The 25882-nt window shown below is 45.9% G+C and overlaps 1 protein-coding gene and 1 long non-coding RNA gene across 8 annotated transcripts in view; one reads left to right on the forward strand and one right to left on the reverse strand.

Moving 5' to 3' along the window:
- Positions 1-11678, forward strand: part of LOC105739367 — a 60406-nt gene extending 48728 nt beyond the window's left edge. Inside the window, exon 2 of the long non-coding RNA XR_001115288.2 lies at positions 7301-11678. This is a non-coding gene — a long non-coding RNA (uncharacterized LOC105739367). The remainder of the gene's footprint in view (positions 1-7300) is intronic.
- Positions 1-25882, reverse strand: part of ABLIM3 (actin binding LIM protein family member 3) — a 119180-nt gene that overhangs the window by 32592 nt on the left and 60706 nt on the right. For all 7 annotated transcript variants that reach the window (XM_030826817.1, XM_030826813.1, XM_030826799.1 and 4 more), the window contains exons 6-8: positions 21052-21178; positions 17411-17504; positions 11168-11255 (exon numbers count right to left, since the gene is read on the reverse strand). In XM_030826817.1, coding sequence (XP_030682677.1) covers positions 11168-11255; positions 17411-17504; positions 21052-21178 — 309 coding nt within the window. The remainder of the gene's footprint in view (positions 1-11167; positions 11256-17410; positions 17505-21051; positions 21179-25882) is intronic.

Raw genomic sequence — 25882 nt, forward strand, 5'->3', positions numbered from 1 at the left:
ATTCATTCGTTTTGCAAGTCTTATAAAGTAGAACTAGGACTAAGGGCAGAAGGTTCAGGGAATGAACATTTAACACCTAAGAACTGAATGGCCTTATTCAACTGACAGTGAGCCCTTGTCCCTAAAAGTGTTTAAGTACGCACTGAGTATATAAATGCTCAGCAGCGATATTAGGAAGAAGACTCAGCACATGGTACTTACACTAAGGGATGTTTACCAGCCCCCCAAATCCTTAGAGATTCTGTTTCCATCTTAACAGGTTTTACTGTACCGAGAAGATAATTATTTGCCCCTATCCATTTATCCTGATAAGAATGTAAATGCTATGAGGAGAGGGATTCATGTCTGTCATACCTACAGGTATATCTGCAGGAACTGCAGATTCTCAATAAATACTCATTGAGTGAATAAATAAACAAAAGAAACATGGCATTCTATCTTAGTCAGTTGGCTTCTCTAACTTGGGCCCAGAGATTTGGACAAGTAGTACAATCTAGACTCTGATTAGACAGCTACAACTCCATACTGAGTGTACAAGCATATTCACTATATTGGGGTGTGTCAAACTGTGACCTGTGGATCACCTGTCTTGCAGCCTGGTAAAATTCAGATTCCTGGCCCCCCCCACCCACAGAAGCCACTGATGCCAACTCCCTGGAGGTGGGACCTGGGAATCTGTGATTTAACAAGCTCCCCAGGTGATTTTATGACTCATAATTTGAGAACCACAGGGCTAACTACCAGAAAACACTCTAAATTTATTTTCTTGGAATGTTATGTGATAAAGAAACCAATTTTACAAGACACAGCTCTAGCTTTTTGTAAGAGTACAACATTTTCTGCTTGTTCAACTCCTGGTTCCACGAGTCACATTCTCTTATCCTCTGAGATTGTCACCCACAATTCCAGGCTCTGCAGTTAAAACCTACTATGAAGGTTATGGAAGTGAAGGCTTAGCTATTTCTGTATCAGCTGACTCAGAGATAGAGATGTGAATCTCCAAAACTATCTGTCAGCCAGGTATTAAGGCCATTTTTAATCCTTAGCAGAGTCAGCAGTCAGTCTTATCTGACTGGTTATAGCACACTCCACACCTGTAACATTTGGAGCTGATTTAATGTTGGGGAAGCCACCCACCTCTCTGTTGCACCCTGATGTTAAATTTGCCAAGGCTTTTTTTTTTTTTTTTTTTTTTTTTTTTTTGAGATGGAGTTTCGCTCTTGTTGCCCAGGCTGGGGTACAATGGCATGATCTTGGCTCACTGCAACCTCCACCTCCTGGGTTCAAGTGATTCTCCTGCCTCAGCCTCCTGAGTAGCTGGGATTACAGACATGCACTACAACACCCGGCTAATTTTGTATTTTTAGTAGAGACGGGGTTTCTCTATGTTGGCCAGGCTGGTCTCGAACTCCCAACCTCAGGTGATCTGCCCGCCTTGGCCTCCCAAAGTGCTGGGATTACATGGATGAGCCACCGTGCCTGGCCAATGTTTTTTGTTTTTTAATGCCAAAGCTGGAGCTGGTATCATAGTCTTCTAGAATGTTGGCATTCTAGAGGTTACAAGTACAGTGATTTGAAAGTGGTACATTGGACGGTTCTGTTTAGTAAGTATGATTTTAAACAGTTCTGAGTCTGAAGGTTTTTAGATACTGCAGGTCACCAGTGACCCTCCCTACTTTCTGACACCCAGCCCTCCCCACTCCTTGACGTGGGCATTTGAGTTTTTGGCCTTGACCCTGGCTAGGGCATTCTCTTACAGCAGGGTTCCTCTCCGGATTTTTTTTTTTTTTTTTTTTTTTTGAGATGGAGTCTCCCTTTATTGCCAGGCTGGAGGGGAGTGGTGTGATCTAGACTCACTGCAACCTCTGTCCCCAGGTTCAAGCGATTCTCCTGCCTCAGCCTCCCCAGTAGCCGGGACTACAGGTGCGTGCCACCACACTCGGCTAATTTTTTGTATTTTTAGTAGAGACGGGGTTTCACCGTGTTAGCCAGGATGGTCTCGATATCCTGACCTCGTGATCCACCCTCCTCAGACTTCAAACTGCTGGGATTACAGATGTGAGCCACCGCGCCTGGCCTCTGGATTTTTTTTTCACCATAGCAGGATGAGGTTTCTCAGACCTCTGACTTTATGACAGCAGCACTATCTTTGTGGCAATAGACTGTGAGGAACCTTGGAACTGCTCCTTTAAAATCTCCATGCACATAAACCAACCCAAATGCCCATCAATCAATGAGTAGATACAGAAACTGTGATATATATATATATACACACACACATATTATATATATATACACATATTATATATATACATATGTATATATATATGATGGAATACTACTCAGCTATAAAGGGAACAAAATAATGGCATTCGCAGCAACCTGGATGAAATTGGAGGCCATTATTCCAAGTGAAGTAAGTCGGGAATGGAAAACCAAACATTCTATGTTCTCATTTACAAGTGAGAGCTAAGCTATGAGGATGCAAAAGCATAAGAATGACACAATGGACTTTTGGGGCTCAGGGGGAAAGGTTGGGAAAGGGGTGGGGGATAAAAGACTACAAATTGGGTGCATTGTATACCGCTCAGTTGATGGGTGCACTAAAATCTCACAAAACATCACTAAAGAACTTCCAAACACCACCTGTTCCCCAATTACCTATGGAAATAAAAAACTAAAAAAAAACTTCATCCACATAAACAAATGTGGTAGATCCAAAAATGGAATATTGTTCATCCATAAAAGGAATGACCTACTGATACATGCTATGATACAGATGAACCTAGAAAGCATTACTCTCAGGGTAAGAAGCTAGTCACAAAAGAACATATATTGTATGGTTCCATCTGTATGAGCTACACAAAATTGGTAAATCCACAGAGACAGAAAACAGATTGGTGATTGCCAGGGGTTCGGGGACAGAGGAACAGGAAATGACTGCTTAATGGCATGTATGAGGTTTCCTTTTGAAGTGATGAAAATGATTTGGAACTAGACAGAGGTGGTGGTTGTACAACATTGTGAATGCACTAAAAGCTACGGAATTGTGCACTTTAGAATGGTTAATTTTATGTTATGAGAATTTTACATTAACATAAAAAATTCCCCACTCCTCTCCTCCCAGCAGGTGAACTGCTTCTGTAGACCAAGGCACTCTGTTCCTCCTTTGTTACTGAAAGTGCCGAACTCGGCCAGAGAGAGGAGTGAACACTGCTGTTGAATCTGCCCTGTAATAACAACAGTGTGATCATTATAATCTTGGGCGTTAGTAAATCTTTGCTGGTATCAGGCACTCTGTGCATCATTTCATGTAATATTCTTAAGGGGTTCCAATCTTGGCTACATCACTTACTAGTTGCATTGTCTAGAGCAAGTCAGTTGCCTCTCTGTGCCTTGGTTTCCCTATTTATAAAACAGGGATGACAACAGTATCTGCCTCATAGGTTTGGTTTGAGGATCAATCAGTTAATCCATGCACAGCACTCAGAATGGTGTCCGCCTATGTCAGGGACTATGTAAGTGTTGGTTATTGTTATTATTGTCTCCTCTCCTCCACCTACAAAAATAATCTGTGTGCCAGGATCTAGTTTGGGTAAGGGGAGAGCAGTAAAAGGGAGACTTGAGGGGAGCAGGGAGCTGGGGCCTGGGTGAGTGAGGGGGCTGCAGCACATGGCAGACTGGCTATGCAGGTGGAGTCACTGAACAGGAGCCTGGCTTGGTTGCCAGCGCACCCTCCTGGGAGGTTGGGCTTGTGCCCAGGGACAAGGGCACCTCGGGAGAAGTGGAAAAGACTGGCTTGCCTGGAGCTGACATGATGAAGTGGGCCTGAAGCTTAATAAAGAGGTTGGAGGGAGAAAAGTGCTTGGTTACCATCAGGCTGGTTACCACGGAGGATATCGGGCAGGATGAGAAGAGGAGAATGGCAATTCCGAGGTGCCTTGTAATTCATGAGAAATAATAGGTGCTGATAATAACAGTTGGGACAATAATTAAAGTATATTGAGTGCTTAGTATGTGCCAGGCCCTAAGTATTCTTATTATTCCTATTGTTGCTATTATAACTAATATTTATAGAGTTGATACCAGGCCTTGTGTCACACACTTTATAACAATAGTGTTTAAATATAAAAAATAATAACTGCCATTTATTGAGTACATATGCTACACCTTATGCTAAGTATTCTTAAAAATGATGATAATATTGACAACAGCAAGCACTTACTACTGCATTGCATCACGGGAATGGCCATTTCTATATAACCAGCTGGTTATCATGAGCTCAGACTGGCAGAACCAGCAATGCTAGGCCCTGTGCTGAGTCTTTACCATGCATTCATTAGTTCATTTAATCTTCACAACAGCCTTGTGAAATGGAGCCTAGCCTCATCCCTCTTTACAGATGGGAAGTTGGGGGTTAGGGAGCTTGGATGTCTAACCTGCTTGTCCGTCTCTGTCTCCCCACCCTGGCCTGAGTGTGGGCAACAGGTCCTCAGACTCTCTGGAATTTCTCTGCTGAGCCTAGCGGGACATGCTGCCTCTCTGTACTGATGGTGTCTGGGGGCTGGCCAGGCCCTCTGTCCTACTGCATGGAGGCAGCCAGTCTGGGCTGGAGAGCATGGGGCCAAACACAAAAAGAAACAGGGAGAAGAACCACCTGATGGTGCTCACGGGCCCCTCCACCCAGCTGTGCTGCTCCTAGACGCTTCTTAGTTCTGTGAGCCGATCAATCTTCTTTTGCCTAACATAGCTTGAGTTAGGTTTCTGTCACCTGAAATGTCTAGACTAATAAAACGTCTCATTGAGCTAAAACCTGAATATCTGACAAGTTCTTAACTTGCCCAGCAGGCAATTTTGTTTCTCAGAAAATAGAGGAAGTAAGCCGGGAAATTGCTACTCTAGACCTAATTCTGACCAACATGGACAAATTGACTGCTGAAGTTGATGTGACATGTGATAGGTGAGAAAATGGCCACATCGGCATGAGTCTGTGGTGACCTGAGAGGAGAAGCTGGAAACAAACTTTAGAAATACAAACCTTAAGCTACTACACTGTAATACTTTCTATATGATTCAAGATGCTTGGTAACCCTTAAAATCTAAAAAAAAAAAAAAAAAAAAAAAAAAAAAATGGCAGCTCATCAAAAATTAAAATATACTCTATTTAAAGTGAAATATGCTTAGTAGAGTCAGACTTTAGGAAGTATCAATTTAGTATAGTAACAGAATATGTCTGAAAAATCTAAAATTAGGTAGCAGGATTGGGGAAACATAAGATTTAAAGTTTTTAAGCGTAACTCCTACAACCTAAGCTGTCAGTAGAGAGATCCAATTTAAAGTAATAATGCTAAACTACAAAATTATAGCAACCAATACTACAATAGTGCCTTTTAGAGGGTGGTTTCATGAAATGCGTAGATGATGACTGAGGGCTGGCATTCCACAGCCCGTAACAACGGGAGGCCCTCACTTGAACATCTCTTAGCTTAATGCACCTTTTCTGAGTTACATCCCAGCCATGCCAGAAATACACAGCTCCTGAAACCAGGACCTTGTATCCTCTGAGCTAAAAAAAAAAAAAAAAAAAAAAAAAAAAGTAATCTGAAATAGATTCAGTTACACAAGAGAAGGGTTTGGTGTAATTATCAAAACAAGGCTTTGAGACTCCGTTTCAGATTTGTGTTAACACAGAACCAAGTCTCTTCACTTTATTTTGGCCCATGGACACCTCTGAAAATCTGATGAAAGCTATGGACCCTCTCCCTAAAGAAACACACCTAGCATGCAAAACTTAGCACGCAATTTCAGAAGACTCATAGAGTTCAAAAGGCTTACCAAGAACCAGTTTAAGAATTCTGGTAATAGACATAAGAAAACTGCCTCCAAGAACCCTAGCAAGACAGGCCCACCTTGGCTAAGTGGCGTATGCTCTTTAAACTTTCATTCTCGTCCTCTAAAATGAGGACATTAATAGTTTTTAGCTGACAGGGTTGTTGTGAGGATAAAATAGGATACTGTGTTTGAAACTCTTAGTACAGTACTTGGCACATAGTAAATGCTCAACAAATACCAACAAATAATAATTATATTAATAATAATAAAATGATGGTATTTTATTATTATTAATATTTTTATTATTATCATTATTACTGGTGAGACCTACAGTCTGTTATAATACTTTTCTTTAGCAGAATGAGGTTTGTCCAGTATTTTATAAATGATTTCCTGCCTTGTGGGTTTTAGTTAAATATACAAATGATAACAGAGAATTGTTTAAAAATGTGCAGCTGAACTTGCGTAATTCCAGGGTTATTGTCTCAGGTCTTAGAACAGGGGGGTATTTGGTGTAGACAGAAGGGGAGAAGAAGAGTCTATTTTCTCCCTTTTCCTGGGTACAGGCACATTTAGAACAAGAGCAAAATTTGTCTCGTGAACCACATTTGGGATTTTAAAAAACTCTCACTGATCTAGTAACTGCAACCTTTGGGATTTCAGTATAAGTTTTGCCTTGAACCTGCAGCATTTTGGCCATTATTTTGCTGCACAAAATGAGTGACCTAATTTCCTGGTGAAGCCCAAATGAAGGGTTTGGATAACAAACAGATTAGATATTTGGCATCTTTACAAACACAGTTAAAAGACTGAATACACAACAGAACTTAAAACAAATAAAACTTGCTCTTGTCTCCTGGGGCCCCAGAAGTTCTCCTCCAGACAGACGTCAGACTTCTCCCAATTAGAGCCCATCAGAAAGCCATCACATAGCAATTAAAACACAAAAAAACTCACCCAAAAAATCTCCCAAGGACCATTTGCCAGTACCATGCTGTGTCCAGCTCCAGAACTGACAAGGCTGGGTTTGTAAGCTTTGCAGGCATCCCAACACTCTCTCTCTTATATAAGTTGCTTTATGGAGTCCCCAGTGCCTTCACATTCACTCTCTCCTCTAATTTTCATGAGGACCTTGTGGCATATGGTTGCTCTCTGTGTGCCAAGTAAGTGGGCCTGCCTCAGTTTCTCCACGTCATTCTGCTTCCACCCACCCAGGGAGGGCCTTTGCACTTGCTGTTCTCACTGCCTCCTCAATCTTCCTGCCCTTTTCAGCCTCCTACCTTCTACTCATATTCAAGGTCTTGGCTTGAAATATCCCTTTTTAGGGGCACCTTCCCTGGCTTCCCAGACTAGAGCAGGGGCTTTATAACACATGCCCATTGTTCAAAACTTTCTCTGTGCAGCACTTGTCACAGCTTGTCATTGAATGTTTACACTTCTATTTGGCACTGTCGGTTTCTCTTTCCAGAGAGTGAACTCAACCAGGGCAGCAAGCATGCTTGCCTTGCTCATCTCTGAATGCCCAACATGTAGCAGAGAGCCTGGCACATAGCGTGGCCCCCAGTTTCAGTGGATCAGTGAAAGACAGTGATGTTATCCTCATTTTACAGGTGAAGGAAGAGACCCAGAGAAGGAAGTCACTTCTCCAAGTCACAGCCTATTAGTGGAATTGCTGATGCTTGAAACCAGGAGTCCTGGCTCTCAGCCATTTCTTTACACTCCTGAGCTACCCAGGAGCAGGGTTTTCTTGCCACTTCTAGGGGATATCATATTGAATCCATCCTGGTGTCCCCACTTGGTGAGGGTGTCCAAGGCCCAGATCTCAGTGGTAGCAGAACCCCCACAAGACACCCACAGCCCAAGTGAGCCTGCTTGGCCTTGTCCCCCTCATTCCAGGATCACTTAGCATCCTTTGAGGCCAGTCCTTGAACGCCCTGCAATTACTCCCACTCTCCCAGGAGCCAGGAGGAGAGGGATGGGGATAATTAATGAGACGGTGACAGGCCCATCTTCATTACTAAGAATATCTCCCACCCTTGGAGGCATTTCCGCTGTAGGTTTAATGGTGCATTCTCTCTCAGGATCACAAAGCTGTGCACTTTACTTCCTTGCTTAACTCTTTCAGCACCTGTGGGAAGTTGGAAGAGTGAAAGCACTAACCTGTGAGGCTGTGAGCTCCATGAGGGCAGGGCCTTTGACTGATTTGCTCACTGCCACACTTTCAGTTGTGAGAACAGCAGCAGGGACACAGTAGATGCTCAATAGATATTTGCTAAATGAATGAATGAACTGGGAGCTTCCCATGTGTCTGGAAATTACTATACCTATATCTCATAGCAACTGTTCTTGGTCTATTTTACACATTAGGCAGCCAAGTTTCAGAGAGTTATGAGACTTGCCCAAGGTCAAAAACTTAGTAATCAGTGGAGCCAGGATCCCCGCTGAGGCACTCTGGGTCAAAGCACCCAACATGGAAAGATTAAGATTAGGAATTCAGGCAGGGAGGCAAAGACGTGGTTTATTCTAGTGATATCCAGGTAGGGATGAGAATGGGAGGGTAGTTTCAATACTAGGAGGTGTGTTCACCAGGGAAGGAGGAGAGGAATATTGTGCAACAAATTTTCAAGCCAAGTGCAAACTCTAGGTTCCCATGGCAGTCAGGATGAAGGCATGGTGCAGGTTGCTGAGCCTCGTAACACTGGGTCCTGTAGCAGGAATCACTCAAGAACCCAGGCAATGAGGGACTGGTGTGCACAGGAAGGGGCAGGGACCTGAATATCAGGCAGGGCCCGGGTCCCAGGGGTAAAGTGGAAAGAGCCCTGGAGGGGAGACGCAAGGCCAGGCCCTGCTCTGCCCCTATGCACTCCCATTCTCACACAAGTCTCTTCTTTTCTCTGGGTCTATTTTCCCCATCTCTACAATGAGGGTTGGCACTTTACAGTTTAGAGTGACTCTGGGGTCCTTACCACTCCAGCATTAGTTCATATAAGTAAGTAGACAGCATCTTAGAAATGGTCATTTTGTTTAATCCAACATAGGAATTCCTGCTCCAGGATTCTTAGCAGATGACACAAGTTTCTGTTGGGTAGCTCTGGGCCAGTGGTTCTCCACTGAGGATGATTTTGACCCCCTGGGGACATGTGGCAATATCTGAGACATTTTTGATTGTCAGTGGGAAGAAGCACGTGGTTGGCATCTAGTGGGTAGAGAACAAGGATGCTACCAAATACCCTACAATGCACAGGATAGCCCACAGTGTCACCAGTGCTGAGGCTGAGGAACTCGGCTGTAGGCATGGGGGACCCATTGCATCTTGAGGGAACTCATGGCTGTGGGCATTGTGGCTAGGACAAGCTGATACTGACACACTCCCTGTAACTGCTGCCCTGGCCTTAGATCTGCCTGGAGGAAGGGCCCTAATTCCTTCTCAGGATGGCTATCCAATCACAGCAATTCTACCAATGACATTCACCTGTGGAAGGAGTCTGCATGGGCCAGTGTCAGGGCTGAGGGACCAGTGCCAGGAGCACAGGACCTTAGGGAGGAGGCCAACAACTCTCATACAAGCTGGAGGGGACCAGGGGCAGACAGAGGGCTGTGGGGATGGGGGGAGAGGGGACTGTGTTAAATTGTGGGTGGGGTCGGGGAAATCTTGGCTGCCTATGAAGCATGTAGTGACTGAACTGGGCCTCAAATGATAGGATTTCCAAAGAAGGGCACAGGAAGACAAGGGAAAGGGCCATGAGTTCATTTCAAGGCCAAACAAAGTCTCTCCACAAGGCCCAGCCCATACACCCTGCTTGCCTCCCGGCTGCATCTCACCTCCGTCTGCACCCCGGCCACACAGGCTCCACTCGCCCTCATGCACTCGCCATTTCTTCACTCACCTCAGAGTCTTGCAGGCTCTGTCCTCTCAGTTTGGTGCATCCTATTCCACTTTTTGTTCAGTTGCTATGGTCTGGATGTTTTTGTGTCCCCCACATCCATATGCCAAAATTCGAACCCCCAAGGTGATGGTCTTAGGAGGTAGGGCTTTTTGGGAGGTGATTAGGTCATGGATCAGTGCCCTTATAAAAGAGGCACCAGAGAGCTGCCTTGCCCCTTCCAACATGTGGAGACACAGAGAGAAGGTGCCATCTCTGAGAAAGTGGGCCCACATCAGATCTCAAATCTATTGGACCCTTGGTCATGGACTTCCCAGCTTCCAGAACTGTGAGAAATAGATTTCTGCTTATAAGCTGCCCTGACTGTATCTCAGTCTGCTCAGGTTATAACACCCTGGATGGACTACAACATCAGTTAACACCCACTCATGGTCTGGATCTCAGCTCCTGGCCCTTCGTCAGGGAGCCCTCCTGGATACTCCTCCTACCCCGTTATGTGCTCTCAAAGGCCCACACTTCTCTCCTTCATAATACTTACCACGGCTGATGTTTATTTATGTGATTATGGATTAATGCCCACCTCCTTCAGGGGACTGTAGGGCTGGGTGAGCCTCACTATGGACGCTGGCACAGAGCCTGCACATGGCAGGGCTCAAGAAACAATCATTGAGTGGATGAATAAATGATCAAAAGTTAGCTTTGGCAGCTTAGGTGTCGGGTATGTTCAAGGCTACAAAGGAAGCCTGGGACCTCAGCAAGATTTTAAATGCTAGGCTGAAGTGTTTGTAGCTAAATAGGCAGAAAGGGAGGGGCCCTGAAGAGCAGGGCAGTGCCAAGAGCATGTGATGCCCTGGGATGGTGGCCTGGGCAGAGGGTAGAGGACTGAGAAGAATCTGGAGACTAACTAGGAGACTGTTGTAAGAATTCTGGGGTAAGAGGGCTGGGAAGCAGCAGAGGGAAAGCAGCCCTGGTTAGCTTTGTGGGGACGACTGGCACTCTTCATTCCTCTGTGTGTTCTGAGAGTCCCTGGGAAGCCCTGAGCAGCAGCCTGGCATGATGCTCTGAGATGTGGGGAGAAGGAGGTAGAGTAGAGGCTGTGATGCTATAGACACTTTGCAACTCAGGCATCCCTCTGAGGTTCTCTGACCCCTTGGCCCTGTGCAGCTCAGCTTCCCACCCCCAGGCAGAGCCAGGAGAGTCTGCTCAGAACACTGCCAGGGAAGCAGGCCAGCTGGGCAGCGGGTGGAGGTGCACAGAGACAGAAGGCAGATTACATGTCACTTCATATTAGCCACACCAGCAACCTTCCCGATCCACCCAGAGAGGGGCCAATTAATTGCAATTCTGAGGACAAGCCAAAAGCCAAGATAACACTGAACCTGAAGGAGATTAAATCTCCTTTCCAGTCATGAGCAGGTCGGAAGGCCTTACAGAGGGTCAGACTTGCTTACCTGTGAGGTACATCTCCTCTCCTTCGGTGAACATCTGGTGGCAGCGTACACACCTGGCACAGGTTGGGTGGTAGTGCTTCCCTCCTGCCTATGGAAATGAAGAGATGAAACAGGAGGTCAGAGCCAGGGCTGCTGTCTAGTGGGGCAGATTGGGTTTGAATCTCTCCTGGGTACATTAGTGTTGTTCGCATCTTCATGGCCCTAAAATTGGCTGGAGCTACCCAGGGGAGTCCATGGCCATCTAAAAGCCCAGCCGGGAAGCTTCATGATTCACTCCATGGGTCCCTGATGGCAGTTCAGGGGACTTCCCTGAATACCTGCTCTTCTATTCTGACACTGGGAAGGACCCTTCAGAGGCCACTGGGCCAACTTCCTCATTTCCAGAGGAGGAAACAGGCTTGCTTTGAGGACATCCCAGCATTTCCCCAAGTGAGAGGCCCTTACCACTAATGTTACATGAAATGATTTTAAGTGGTACATGAACTTGGGATTTAATAACATTAGATCAATGAAAAAATAAAAAGATCCTTTCAGTCCTGTATACATTCTTCTGATTTTGTCAAGGAGGAAGTACCAGTTCGGTGCTCATGTGTCTTTAACGTCTATCCAAAACTTACAAATCTGCCTTTTAAAGAATGAGAACAGGTGTGAGGCTTGGAACCTCCACATGCAATAGAAGCTAGCTAGAAGTCTATTTATTTCCAGGTTACATGCAATATGGCAAGTGATACTGGCTTTCCTGTTATGTCGTATATAAGTTTTCTTACACATAAGGGAGCCAACTTCAAGACAACTTAAAGTATTATGGAAGAATGAGCACACGAGGTTCACAGACATGGCAAAAATTGTGAGACTGGCACACAAAGGACAGATTTTTAGGGCTCAGTGGGTGATTTAGGACCCATTGTAGAGCCCCAGATCCCCAGGGCAGTCCTGTGACTATTTCACCCGGGTGTGTCCAGCCCTACTGCAGCTCACCCCAGTGTGACTTTGGTGAGTGCCCTTCCCTATTTTCACTTTCCTTCCCCATCACTATTTAATTAAAAAACAAAAATAATTTGCAGCTGCAAAGACTTCCCTGGGGGGAAGAAACAGCCCCTGAGAAAGTTGTGCCTCAAGGGTTCACCGCAAACCAGCAGCAGTGTTGGGTCTGGATCTGTGTAAGCCAGTCGCCAGCTCAGCACTCACTTCTGGAGTCACAATTCTGACACCAAAATCCCAGCCAAGAGGGCTTGTTGTAAAAGGGACCTGCAGTGGCAGCTCCAGCATTTGTATATGCAGGAGCTTGGTGCAGCAATTGGGTTGGCAGGTGGGCCTTGTTTGAAGAAATATTTTGCAACGTCAGGGCAGGGTTTTCTTTGGGGGAGGGTAATGCCCAGGGGAAACTGATGGATGTTAGGTGTTCTTAAAGGTCCCTGTCCAAGACATCACTTGATCTGATGCTAATGGGTTCCTTCCAATTCAAAAATTATAATTGCGTAATAAGAAGACCTATTTCCAAACTTAGTTTTTTTTTCTTTTTTTTTTTATGTGGGGGGAGTGGAAGATTGTTGGGATGGGCTTGCCTATTCTGGAGATATTCTCTCTATTCTAAAAACTTAGCAAGAATGTGGGAAAGGCAGATTTTTACAAAAAGAAAAAAATCTCCAATATTCCTTCTTTCCCCCCATTTGTTTATATGGCCTCACACCAATAAGACAGTGTCCTTGTCATCATCAAAGCAAATATGTTCAAACTTTGGAAGGAGCCTGCTATTTTCCTAAGCTGGAATGTGTGGGACTGATTCCCTTGTACCATGACAAGGATAATCGGTTTAATTAGCAGCCTCTTCCTACTCTGTGTCTCTTTATCATTTTGATTATAGACCTGTTTTCCAGTGTGGCAACAGCGCCTTGGCAAAACTGAAGCCTAGCATTTTCCTAAATGTCATGCCCCACTACCTCACCCCAGCTGAAAGAGGCTTTGTGCCCATCTCAGCAGCCCCAGTCTTGGATGGTTTTGAAAACAGTTTCAGCAAAGGGAGGTTAGGGCAGCCTGCACCCAGAGTAAGGAAAAGCCACGTCAGCTAGCTGAGATGAATCATTTTGTCTATTAATGAACTGAAATCAGGAAAATAGTAAAGAAAAATGGCAAAAAATTGGTACCCTCAAAACAGAGCCCTATTTGAGAGGACTGAAAACGGCAAACCAGGTTCAAAAATGTAGCAACAAGCAAACCAGGTTGTGGTCTTTTTTGGTGAGGAAACAGACAAGGATGGAAGGAGTGACACTGACAGCCATTGAGCTCTGTCACTGAGGAAGGGACCATGGGGTGGCCTAGGGAGGAAATGGGAAGGGACAGGATGAGAAGAGAAGGAGAAACAACTTAATTGAATGCCTGCAGTGTGCCAGATGATGTGCCTGGGCGACTGTTGTTCCTGCATGACCATCATTCTTTCCTCCTTCTTCCAGAAAGAGTCCCAAGCCTTTCCTTGGTGGGGCTACCTCTCCTCCATATCAGTCCACAGGGTTAAGCAGTGCTGACCCCACCAATGAGCATATTCCAACTTTGTGGGCACAATTAGTGGCCCAGGGATGGGCCTGAGATTGTCCAGTGAGAGTCAGTCCCAGAATGCTTGCTGAGCTCTTAGAAAAGAGGAGTTCTTTTTTCCACTGGGGATGCCGGCTGATAGAATCTAAGTCTGGGGCAACTGGTGTCCAACTTTCCCATCACCAAGAATGCCCTCCTGAGAATAAACTTAACCTGGAGGAAAGTAAGCCAAGATGGCTGGGGATTTTAAATGATTTTCTTAAGCACTGGATCCAGCTCCTGGCTCTTTGTTATAGGAGCTAAGAAACTTCCTTTCTGTTGCAGCCCAAAAAGTCTTGACTAACATGTTCATTAGGAATTAAATGACAGCAGTATTGTCTATTGATAGATACAGACTAAGAGGATGTATCTTGCTTAAGGCTTCGGGGCTAGAAATGGTAAAATCTGAATCCAAGTCTGTTTTACTGCAGCCATGTCTATTTCCTGACATCATGCTACCTCAAAGACCCCCGAGTGCCTGAGAGCTGTGGGTATCGGTATGGATACAGGAGCCTGGAGTCCTAGATTTTAGCTCTGTCTCTACCAGAAATGCTACTTGTGACCTTGGAAAAACACTCCATGTCTTGGTCTTACTTTTCTCATCTGTAAAATGAAGGGGTTGACTAGTTGATTGCTAAAAGTCTCTTCCAGCTCTAAGAAAAAAAAATCAATAAGTCAAAGATGCTAATGGAGTCTTGTAGAAATGGAATCAATCGAAACTCAGTCACAACAGCTGCCTGGGAGGAACAGTCTACCGCAATACTAAACAACGGTAACTCTCGGGGAAACGGCAGCCGCCACCAACAGGATTTCAAAGCAGCTTGGAAATGCTGAACAAATTCCCATCTGCGGCCCTGTCTGTAATCTAAGTTCTTTCTTTCTGGAAAGAAAAGTTTCCTTTTGTAATATCTCTCACCGCATTGACCCTTCAACCTACTACACTCTGGATGCCTCTTCCCCACAGTTCTGCAAAGCCAACAAACGACTCTTCTGAAGGTGACCTTTCCCACATCCAACAGCTTTTCCGCAGCCTGTGCAGTCCTTCACTGCTCTACAGAGTTTGACCAACACTCTGACCTCGCCATATTTTCTGAAGCTCTGTCCTTTCACTGAATCCCCGATTCTCCTCCCATATCTTCCTCTGCTACCTCCTCAGTCTCTTTCTGAGTCGCTTTGACTGTGAGCAGCTGCTCACCAAGGTTGGCGTCAGCCTCCTTCCTTGCTCTCTTTCCTCTGTTTTGGAAATCCTGAGGACTCCGGTGGTGCTATTATTCAAAGCCTCGTGTTTTTAAGATTGGCTCCTCCAGGCCCGAGCTTTGTTCCTGAGCTCTGATCCATATTTCTTTTCTTTTCTCATTTTTCTTGCCTCAGACAGGATCTTGCTCTGTTGTCCAGGCTGGAGTGTAGTGGTGCAATCTCAACTCACTGCAACCTCCACCTCTCAGGCTCAAGTGATCCTCCGGAATGGCTAGGACTACAAGTGTGCACCACCATGGCTGGCTAATTTTGTTTATTTTTTTGTAGAGATGAAGTCTCACTGTGTTGCCCAGGCTGGTCTTGAACTCCTGGACTCAAGTGATCATCCTATGTTGGCATACCAAAGTGCTGGGATTACAGGTGTGAGCCACCACTCCCAGCCTCTGATCCGTATTTCTGACTGCCTTCTGGAAATACTCCTGGGATTTCAATCACAACTCATCCTAAATGGTACTCGCCATGTTTCTGCCAGATCAGCTTTTTCCCCTGTCGTCCCCAGTTCTGCCAATGACACCAGGCTTCCTATCCCTCAGAAACAGGTAATTCTTTGGTGCAACTTTTAGCTGCTTCTCCTTCAATCCCCATGTCTACAAGCTGCCCCTCAGTTGCAGAGTGATTGGAATTCTATTTCCATAGGGCTGGGCACAAGGGTGGCTTCCCTCTTCATTGCTACTGTACCTCTTGAGTCCTTCCTGCCTGGGTCACACAGGGGCCTCCTCACTCGTCCCTTCCAGCTTCCTTCCTTCAAATGTAGCCTGTGTACATTGTCACGTCATCCTCCTGGAAGCCCAGCTTTAACCAGGACATTCCTGCCCAGTTTCTCCACAATGCTCCCTTGCCCAGTGAGTCACATGCAAACTCCACCCTGGTATCCCAGGCCCTCAGAAACCCACCCCCAACAACCCTTCCTGGACTCATGCCTTGTCCTCTGCATCACACTCCTTATGGCTCTCTGGAGATGCTTAAATGTTTCCCAGCTCGGTTCATTTGTTTATATCTCATTGTCTCTGACTCTCTCCGTCAATTCTCCACATAGTAACCACAGAAATCTTTTTAAAAACATGATCTTATCATGTTAGTCCTTGGTTTAAAACTCTCCAATGACTTTCCATTGCACTGAGTATAAAACCCAAACTTCTAAACATGGTCTACAAAGTCCTACATGGTATGCCATATATGATATACTCTTATATTTCATCCTCCCCTACCCTCAATTTATAGAATTCAGCCACATTGGCAGACTGGGTCAGCTCTTGTGAACAGAATTATTAATTCAGCCAAATCTGGCCACTTGGTCGTGGTTACCATGAGTGCTGTGTTGAGAAAAATTCTGCAGCCACAATTCTGTGTGGGTTCTCTGTTCTTTGAATGGGTCAAGCTCATTCTTCCTCTATCTCTTCCCACCTCAGGGCCCTTCAGGGATAGTTCTTTCATCCTCAGGGCTCTGCTTCAATGCATGTCCTCAGAGAGTTCCTTCCTGGTTGCTACATCCCCTCCTGCTGAGTCCACATGTGGCTGCAGACTTGTTCTCAACAAAGCACTCATGGTAACCACAAGCAACTGGCCAGATTTGGCAGAATTAATGATTCTGCTTACAATACCCGACCCAATATGATCCTCCAGCTATTGTCATATGGAAAAACTGAGGCCTAGAAAAGCAAAGATACTTACTCAAAATCCGAGCAGAAGTAGAGTCAATATTAGAGCTCAATTATTCCTGTTAGGCTATTATTTTTCCTTTCCACTGAGCCCTTCCCTGTTTCTAATTCATCAAGGTGGGTGGTCCTACAGTATAGGAAGATAGCTTCCAGGCCCACAGGGTATAGGAAGAAAGGCCAGAAAGACCAGTGCACAGGGGCTCAGCAAGGCCTCAGCAAGGGTGTTGCAGGTTGTCTGTCACTGCAGAAGGAGTCATACATCGAAGGCTGCAGAGAGGCGTTGCCATGGTGATGGACCCGCCAAAGAAGGGCTTAGGGAGCAAGCTGCTAGACAAGCTGGCTCTTAAATCAGCACATTACCAAATACAAATAAATAAATAAATAAATAAATACGTACATACATACATACATACATACATACATACATACACACATACATAAGACTTCCATCCTCCGGTAGGGCTGGGAGGAAAATCCTATGTCACTCTCTAGAAATCTGTCTGGGTCCGAATCAAAGATACAACTGATTTTCCCAGCACAGCATTTTTTGAACCAGGAAGAATTTTGTCCACCTTCTCATTTTGGGGTTTCCTGGAGATCTCAGCAAGGTTATCTGCTCAAGGTCATGTAGTAAGCAAAGGTGGAGGAGGTAAAGGCTATGGAAAAAAAGGTATGGAGTGACTTTCTCCTTCTTCTGTGATGACTTTTTGGAGGCACAGGTCACCCTGCCACATCTTCACAGTTACTTATACCCACTCACCTCCAAGACTCTGCCACTGATGTATCTGTCACAAGTCTCACATTTAATGCCAAACTGGGCATGGTAGTCGGACTCACAGTATGGAACACCATCCCTGCAAGAAGAAGTTTACATAGGATGAAGAAGTTAGGGAGGATCAGTGAGGGTGCACATGGCAGTTAGATTCTGGATGTGCAGCCTATGTTGACTGAGCCAAAGTTTGATATTCCTCCTTTAATAAACAATTTCATCTGTATGAAAGAATCACCTGACTGTGCTCCCAGATCAGTAGATGACAGGAAGCCTCCTGGGACCCCCTCCTGTGTGCTCCATTTTTACCCAATGCTTATCACTTGGCGGACAGTGAAAAGATTGTTATCTCTTATTCTTATACTACCCCCTATGACTAATAGCCACTAACATTTATTGCTGGTGTGTGCCAGGCTTTTTGATGGTGTTTGATGGCAACCCTATGAGTCAGAATTATTAGTATCCCCATTGTGTAGGTGAGAAAATCTAAGCATAGAGCACTTTAGTAACTTGTCCCAGGCCACCCAGGATGACCTAGAGCTGGAATTCAAACCCAGGGTGGTCTGGTTTCTCACCCAGGTTGTCATGAGGATTAAAGGAGATGGGTCTGGTGTACCCTAGGGCTCAGGACAGTGCCTAGCCATAGTGAGTACTCAGCAAATGGCAGCTGGAGGAATCGCCATGGTTGCTGAGAGGGGTCTTTGAGGAGGACATTTGGTTCTCAGTTCTCTAGGACTGACGTACAGATAGTTGGGGGCATCGGAGAGCTTAGCTTTGCTTCTGGGCCCTGCCTCGCTCTAATGACCAAGTCTGAACTCTGAGGAGAGAGAAACATTTCTTTCACTTTTGGGTGTAAGAGAACTTGGCTCAGACACTGAGAGACCTAAAGGAAAGGCACATCACTTTTCCATCTTGAAGCTGTTGCCCTGTTGAGGTTGCTGGGGGCCCACCCTGGGCAGCATTTTCCTGGAGAAGCAGCAGTGAGGACTACTGTCCAACCAAGGTCTGGAGGTGTGACTGTGCCCACAAGGTAAGGACTTGTTTGTGAGCCCCTGAGACACACCTCCCCCAACCCTTTCAACTCCTTCCCTGCTCAATCAGGTTCTCACTGTCTGGGTGCAGGAGGGTAGCTCTGCAGGGATAAAAAGTCATTTGTCAAATGGTGGATGTGATGAGCCAACAAGATTTGAGTATAAATGCCAACACAATCTCTTTTGGATCCATCCTTCTCTTGGGGAATTAGCAATACACAATTCTAAAAGAGGACGGTAAAATGAGTATTTACTGGGCATTTATTGGGTGCTAAACACAGATCTCTGAGCCCTTACACAACCCTACAGGTAGATCATCTTCTCTCCATTTTTATAAATGAGGAAACTGAGACTCTGAGCAGTGGAGTCCCTTGCCAAGGTCACACAGGCTGGGCTTCTACCCTGGGCATCTGATGCCTGAGCCAGTGCCTCTGAGCCCCTGCCACTCTGCCAGCAGCCAGGTAAGGGGTCCAGAGCTACGCTGTGGAGGTACCAGGTGTGGTGGGCAATCTGGGCTGGGCCTCCTTGAGAGGAGCTCTGAACAATCCCTTAAGTCCCTGGAGAACTCTGATTTAGGCTTCCAGACTCAAGCACTCCTGGCTGGCAATGTACTAAGGGCACTCCTTGCTTGGCAGGCATAGAGGGGAATGCCAAACTCCTGCTAGCATGGCATCGAGAACTCTTGGTGATGTGACCTCAGCTCACCTATGCAGCCCAGGATCCGGCTTCACCTGGGCACATATTTGAGCTCCTATACAGGATGGAGATGTCCAACACTTCCCTACTGCCCTGGCCTTGCCCAGGCTGGCCATTCTGCCTAGAAGCTCTTCTTCTTTGCATTTTTGAATCTTACCCCCACCTTCCATGGAACTCTCAGAGATTCAAGATTCTACTTCATGCTAGTTAGCAGTCATCCCTTTTTTCTCTGAATATTCACAGCCCTTTACTTGTTATCTTGGACACAAGCAGGTGTTGTTTGGCCAGCATCCATTTCCCCTTCTGCTGATAATAGTACCTCACCTGGATTTCCCGTTGGAAGCCACCCCTTCCCAGTTGAGGTCCCTGTGGGTCATGAGAGGCTGCTCTCTGGCTCTAGGGTTCAGATCCTCTGGGCCAGTGATTGGTCAGGAATGGGCATGTGGCCTAACAGTGGCTAAATCAGAGGCAGCCCTGGGACTTTTGCTAGAGTTCCTGGGAAAGAGGCCTTTTTCTCTGCTAGGCTTGGTATAAAAGCCTGGAGTGTTGGCAATCTTCTTTGCTAGCACTTGGGGAGGGCCAGGTTGAGAACTAATCCACCATGAAGACAGCAGAGAAAGACAGGGACTGAGACAGAGAGAGACAGAGAGAGAAAGAGAGGGAGAAAGAGAGATACAAAGATAGACAGAGAAATACAGAGACTTCTGAAGTACTAATGACATCCTTAAGCCCCTGGATTCCTCCATGTCTGAAGCCAGTTTGCCTCTGGCCTTCCCATTTCTGTGAGTTAATAAACTCCTATTTTTGCTTTTAATTGAGTTGGAGTTGGGTTTTCTGTCACTTAGGATCAAAAAGGTCTTAAAGAATAAAGCTTGTCTGGGCTCCTGATCACACATTCCCTGGTGTCATAATTCTTCATGAATGCAGCATATCTGTTTCCTGTATTAGACTGCAGGGTCTTGACAGTAGAAGCATGTGCGCTGCAGCTCTGTGTGCTTGCCACTGCCTGGCGTCAGGCCAGAGAGTGGCACCTAGAAGCATCTGGGGTCATATCATGTCAAAGCTGTGACAAAGGAGCTGTGCTGATAATTGCTTTTAGGTATTTGAGTATATAAATGTGGTCACTGGGGCTCAGCAACAAGGAGACACTTGTCTAATACTGCAGTGTGCAGGTCACTGGAGGTTGGCCCCTCTGGATGACTATGCACCTATCACCTCCTCTCATTTCCATTAAATTCATTCAGCAACTATATTATTGACTGTGGGTCAGGTGTTGCTCTCAGGGCAGGGGATATAGCAGTGATTAAAACAAAGCCCCTGTCCTGGTGGGGACAGAGATTAAACACTATTATTGGAGCAAGTTATTTACTCTCTCAAGTCTGAGTATTCAGTGGGGATAAATTCCTCAAAGGGTCAGTTACGAGGATTTAAAGTGATACTTCATACAAAGTAGTGAGTTCCTTCTACATAATTAAAGATCAATAAATGGTAGGTAGTATTATTAGCATTATTACAAAGTTACCAGGGATAAATATGTAATTACCAATGGTGGTAGCCTGTGCGAAGGAAATAAACAAGGTACTCTGAGGGCCCAAAATTCTGAGGGCCCAAAATGGGGCAGTAAATGAGAGACGGCCAGAGGAGAAGGCATGGGGACCGAGACCAGAAGGGACAGAAGGGGCAGCAGGTGTGCAAAGAACAGGGAGGGTGTCTCAGTCAGAGGGAACCCCCCCAGGAGGGTCCAGTGGGGGAAAGAGGCTGCTGGGAAACATGCTGTCTGGCCAGAGTGCAGCAGCAGATGGAAAGGAAGGGAGATGATGCTGGAGATGCGGGCATGGGCCGGATGGGGCAGGCCTCACAGAATGCAGAGGCCCAGGCAGCTGGGGTGAGAGCAGGGGGACCCACTTGCTGATGTACTCCCCGGTGAGGATGACGCTGCAGGTCTGGCACTTGAAGCAGCTGACGTGCCACTGCTTGTCCAGAGCCAGGAGTGACTGGCCATGCTTGATCTCCTCCTTGCACCCGGCACAGTCTGTAGAGACAAGAGGACACTGCTGAGCAAAGCACCCTGGGCCCTTTGCCCCCCGCTATCTCAGGCCCACGTCAAGGAAACCTCTCCCTGAACGCCAGTGTTCCCATAGTTGCTACCACCCTGACACTGGAAGCTGCCCAGAGGCTCTCCCAGGGAAGAGGAAAAGCCACTGGAGTCCTGGCCTCTTGACAAGGGGTCTTGGTGTAGGAGAGAAAGAAAGACCTCCCTGCTTGTCATCAAGACCACATTGTTCACTGAAAGTGGACCCTGCACTGCTTCCAGCCCTCCTCAAATTGCTAACTAAGCTCTGCTGCTGTCTGTGACCTTGCCATCTGCAGCGTCAGCATCACCTGGAAGCTGGCAGTGTGCAGCATTGCAGGCCCCACCCAGACCTCTTGAATTTTAACAAGACCTCCGTGCAGAGTAAAGTTTAAGAACCACTGCTCCTGGGGATGGGCTAAGTATACACTTTTTCAAACCCTTAGGCTATATACTCATGGGCAAGGGCTGTGTTTATATTTTGTGGTTAAATCTATTTCCTTGCCTAGCACAGTGCTCAGTCCATAGCAGGAACTCAAAGCATATTTACTGAATGTGTATGAATGAATGGGCCTGATGGTACCCAGGCAACAAACAGAATTACCACACCCACCCCTTCCCCATTGTGCTTCACACATCAACCATGTGCCTTCTCAAGTGGCAAGGATTATAGGGTCTGATGAGACTGTCCCAAACCAGAAAGGTGCCCTCACTCCCTGACATGGTCACCCTGGAATGTGAGTTGGGGCCAACAGAATGTGGGCCAAGCCTAGCATCAGCTTGTTGCTCAATGAATGTCTGAGGAGGGTCCGGAAATGGAGCCAACATCCAAGGCACTTGGAAACTGCTGGGAATTCAGGCCTAGCCAACCGGATGACCCACTTTGGAGGAGGAAAGGGTCATGGGGCAAAGTTGACCAGAGGACAAACTTCCCTGTTGGCTTCGTAAGACAAATGCAAACTTGGGAGTAGTGAGGAGAGCAGAAAGTGCATGTAAAGTTAGGGGATCCTGGCTGGACAGCCCCCACATCCAGCTGGGAGCCTGTCGTAGAAGAAAAGATGATGTGTCTGCAAATCTAGGAAGGGTGGTGGGTCCAGCCGGCTGTGGGGAGGGTCTGGGGCCTTGATGAAGTGTTTGTATGAGTCAGTTCCCACGGTACTCCACCTCTTGACTGTTGCGTGCCTTTCTAACATCCCTTAGTACAAGTTGGGGGCAGAAAGGTCTCTACTTGCAAAATGCTTCAAGCCCCCGGCCTTCAGATGGGGGCTGGGAGAATAAAGAGTTTTGGGATTTATCTCTCTTCCTTTCTATTCTCCTGGGGTAAGTCTATAAGTCTACTTGCACCCCCTGCCCAATAATTAGACTCCAGAATGCAATAGTTTAGAGAGGTCAGGTACCCCCTTCTCTTTTATAGATAGACAGGGGTCTGAAATGACTTGCCCAAGCTCAGTATAGAGGAACCCAAGGACGGTAGACACCTGGTCAAGATTTCTAGGCCACTAATACTGAACTTGTATCTCTGTGGGCCTCCCCATCAGGGCCTAAAAATTCCAAAGGGGTTTGGAGTTCACAGAGTATTCGGTCAAACATCCCACCCAATGCAGTAACATACAGCATTCTTGACAAGTGGGCACCCCTCCTCTGCTTAATCACCTCCAGTAGTGGGCAGTTTAACCCCTCCTGAGGAAGGGGTGGTGAGGAAGTCCACTCTGCCCTTGGACAGGTATGATTGTCATGACTGTCTTCTTTATTTGGAGCTGAGACTTGACTCCTGTGACTGCTCCCATTCTTATGCATCAAGAATAATCTGCTTCTTTTCCCATATGACAGTTCTTTTAAAGAATTAAAGACAACTATAGTTTCTCTATTCTTTATTCCTTACACTTTTTCTTGCTTTGACATGGTCATCCACTGATCAAATTCACTTGTGGATTCCATGGAGAAAGACATGTTATTGGCAAACAACACAATTCTGTTTCTTCAGAAAAACATATTGCATAGCTGTTTCCTTTCATGGCCACATTCTAGTAATGAATCCTCTCTCTTCAACTTTCAGTGGTACATCTGAGATGAATTTAGCCCCTTGAGTTAAGCTGTAGGAGATAGTACAGCACAGTGGTTAGAGGCTGGACTGAAAGTTGGAGTGAGTGGTGGGAAATTGGCCAAGGAGAGAATCCCAGCTCCTGCCCTTATGCGTTGTATGCTCTCTAAGCCCAGACTTGCTCATCTGAATATCTTCCTTAAGACACTGGTGTGAAGGTTAATTAAAATCAGGCCCGTTAGGCCTTAGCACAATGCTTGGCCCATATGTATCCAATAAGTGGTTGTTGTCATTATTATTTCACATTCTCCTGTTTTTAACCCACATTCTGTGCATTACCCAATCCCTGTTCTGAAGCCAGGAGCGATAGTCCTGTTGTAGGGAAGCCTACTGATTCCCTGTGAGAATTCTGGGACGTCTTCTCCATGTGGCTTTTCTTTTTATGTTATACTGCTTCTGCTCCATTATATCAGCTTCTTATTTATTAGGACCTTTTCTCCCTCTTCTTCCTCCTTTCACTCTTGACCACCAGTGGAGCCTCAGGCATGCCACCCGGGAGCCCGTGGGTCTGGTGTAATAAATAGAATCAGGAAAACCACACCCTGTTCCAAGTTGGTGTCTGCAGAGCCAGCTGTCCACTCCTCCATATGTTCCTCTCTATTCCAAAATTACAATCTTCAGCTGGCAGAATATATGATGCTACCACCTGTCCCTCCCAGATCCCTCAGTTATAAACTGAGGCCTCCTAAAGACACTAGACAGCCATTTTTATCCTTTTTAGACTGTGTCATTCATTCTATTTAAATCAGCAAAAATGAGTGGGTTTTGTGAGTCATAGCAAGCTCCGTACCTTGTTTTAGGCAACTAATCCAGGAAGACTAGACACTTCCCAAGTTGCAAGTCATGTCTCTGGTACAGGGTGTTAAGGGAATAGGATCTAAGGCCAGGCTGGCTGGTCTCACATTCTAGTTCCATTACTCATTATCTGGGTGATTTTGGGCAAGTCATTTATGCTCACTGAGTGGCATTTTTCTCATCTATAAAATAATTACTCTTATCTCCCTCATAGGGTTATTGTAAAGATTAAATGAAATATCTGTATAAAACACTTAGTGAGGTGCTTGACAATAGTAATAATCTATGTTAGTGGTGGTGATGGTGGTATTGTTGGTGTTGACAGTGTTTGTGGTGATGATGGTGACAGTGGTGACGGTGGTAATAATAATTGTGGTGATGGTGTTGATGCTGCTGGTGCTGGCGATAGTGGTAATAGTGGTGATTATGGTAGTGTTGGTGAAGGTGGTGGTGATTGTGTTGGTGGTGACAATGGTATTGATGGTGATGGTGGTGTTGGTCATAATGGTGATGAGGTTGGTGATGGTAGTGATGATGGTAGTGATCGTGTTGGAGACACAGTGTTGGTGGTGATTGTGGTGGTGGTGTCAATGGTGTTGGTCATGATAATGGTGATGATGGTGGAGAAGGTGATGGTGATGGTGGTGGCAGTGGTACTGCTGCTACTGCATCTGATTGTTCTCAATGAGGTTTTTGCAGTATCTGGCAACAGTAACAGTCAATCAGTGTTAGCAATGATGGTGGTTATGGTGATAGTAGTGATGGAGGTGGTGGTGGTGGGGATGATGGTAGTGATGTGTTGGTGGTGTCAGTGGTGTTGGTGGTGATGATGGTGGTGGCACTGATGGTATTGTTCATGATGATGGTAGTGATGGTGAAGATGGTGGTGATGATTGTGGTGATGATGGTAGTAGTGATGATAATGATAATGTTGGTGCTGTTAGTGATGACGATGGTGAGGGTAGTGGTGTGATGGTGATGGAAATGGTAGTGATGGTGGTGATGTTAGTGATGATGATGGTTATGGTGGTGGTGTGATGGCAATGGTGGTGATGTTAGTGATGATGGTGATGGTGGTGATATGATGGTGATGGCGGTGGTGGTGCTGCTGCTGAGACTGCTGCTGATTCTTCTCAGTGAGGTCTGTGCAGTGCCTGGAAATAGTAACAGTCAATCAATGTCTGTAATGATGATGGTTATTGTGGTGGTGGTGATGGTGATGGTGGTGGTGGTGGGGTTTCTGCTGCTACTGTTGCTGATTCTTCTCAGTGAGGTCGGTGAGGAAACATTTCTGCTTCCTGTGGTAAGTAACAGAATTATTTTCTCTTGACAGTTCCTGAGTATTTTTCTTGGTCTCTTTGGAGTAGACACTGCTCCTGATTTTCCAGAATATCTTTATTTACTCTCCAGAGATGAAACGTCACACTTGTAGCTTAAAAATACCCCAATTATTTTGTTCTTCTTTTCCTTTTCCATGATATGTTCTTTTTCTTAGCAATCTCTTAAACCTGGCTTTGGTTTCCTGTATCCCATGGGAGCTCAGAAGACCTTCCAACACCCCATCTAGTCATGAGCTACTTTGCATTTGCAGCATGAATAGTGACCACCTTTGGAGAAAATACCTCTATAAAACATACCACCGTAGACCATCAGTGATCAATCATGGATTGATGTCTTTACTTTGTGAGTAACAAGATAAGCTATAATACTAAGTATGCCCTCACTGGAAACTGTCCATGTGCTCATTTGCTCCTCTTGACTCACTTTTT

Source organism: Nomascus leucogenys, chromosome 2 (assembly GCF_006542625.1).
Source record: "Nomascus leucogenys isolate Asia chromosome 2, Asia_NLE_v1, whole genome shotgun sequence".
NCBI classification, from domain to species: Eukaryota; Metazoa; Chordata; class Mammalia; order Primates; family Hylobatidae; genus Nomascus; species Nomascus leucogenys.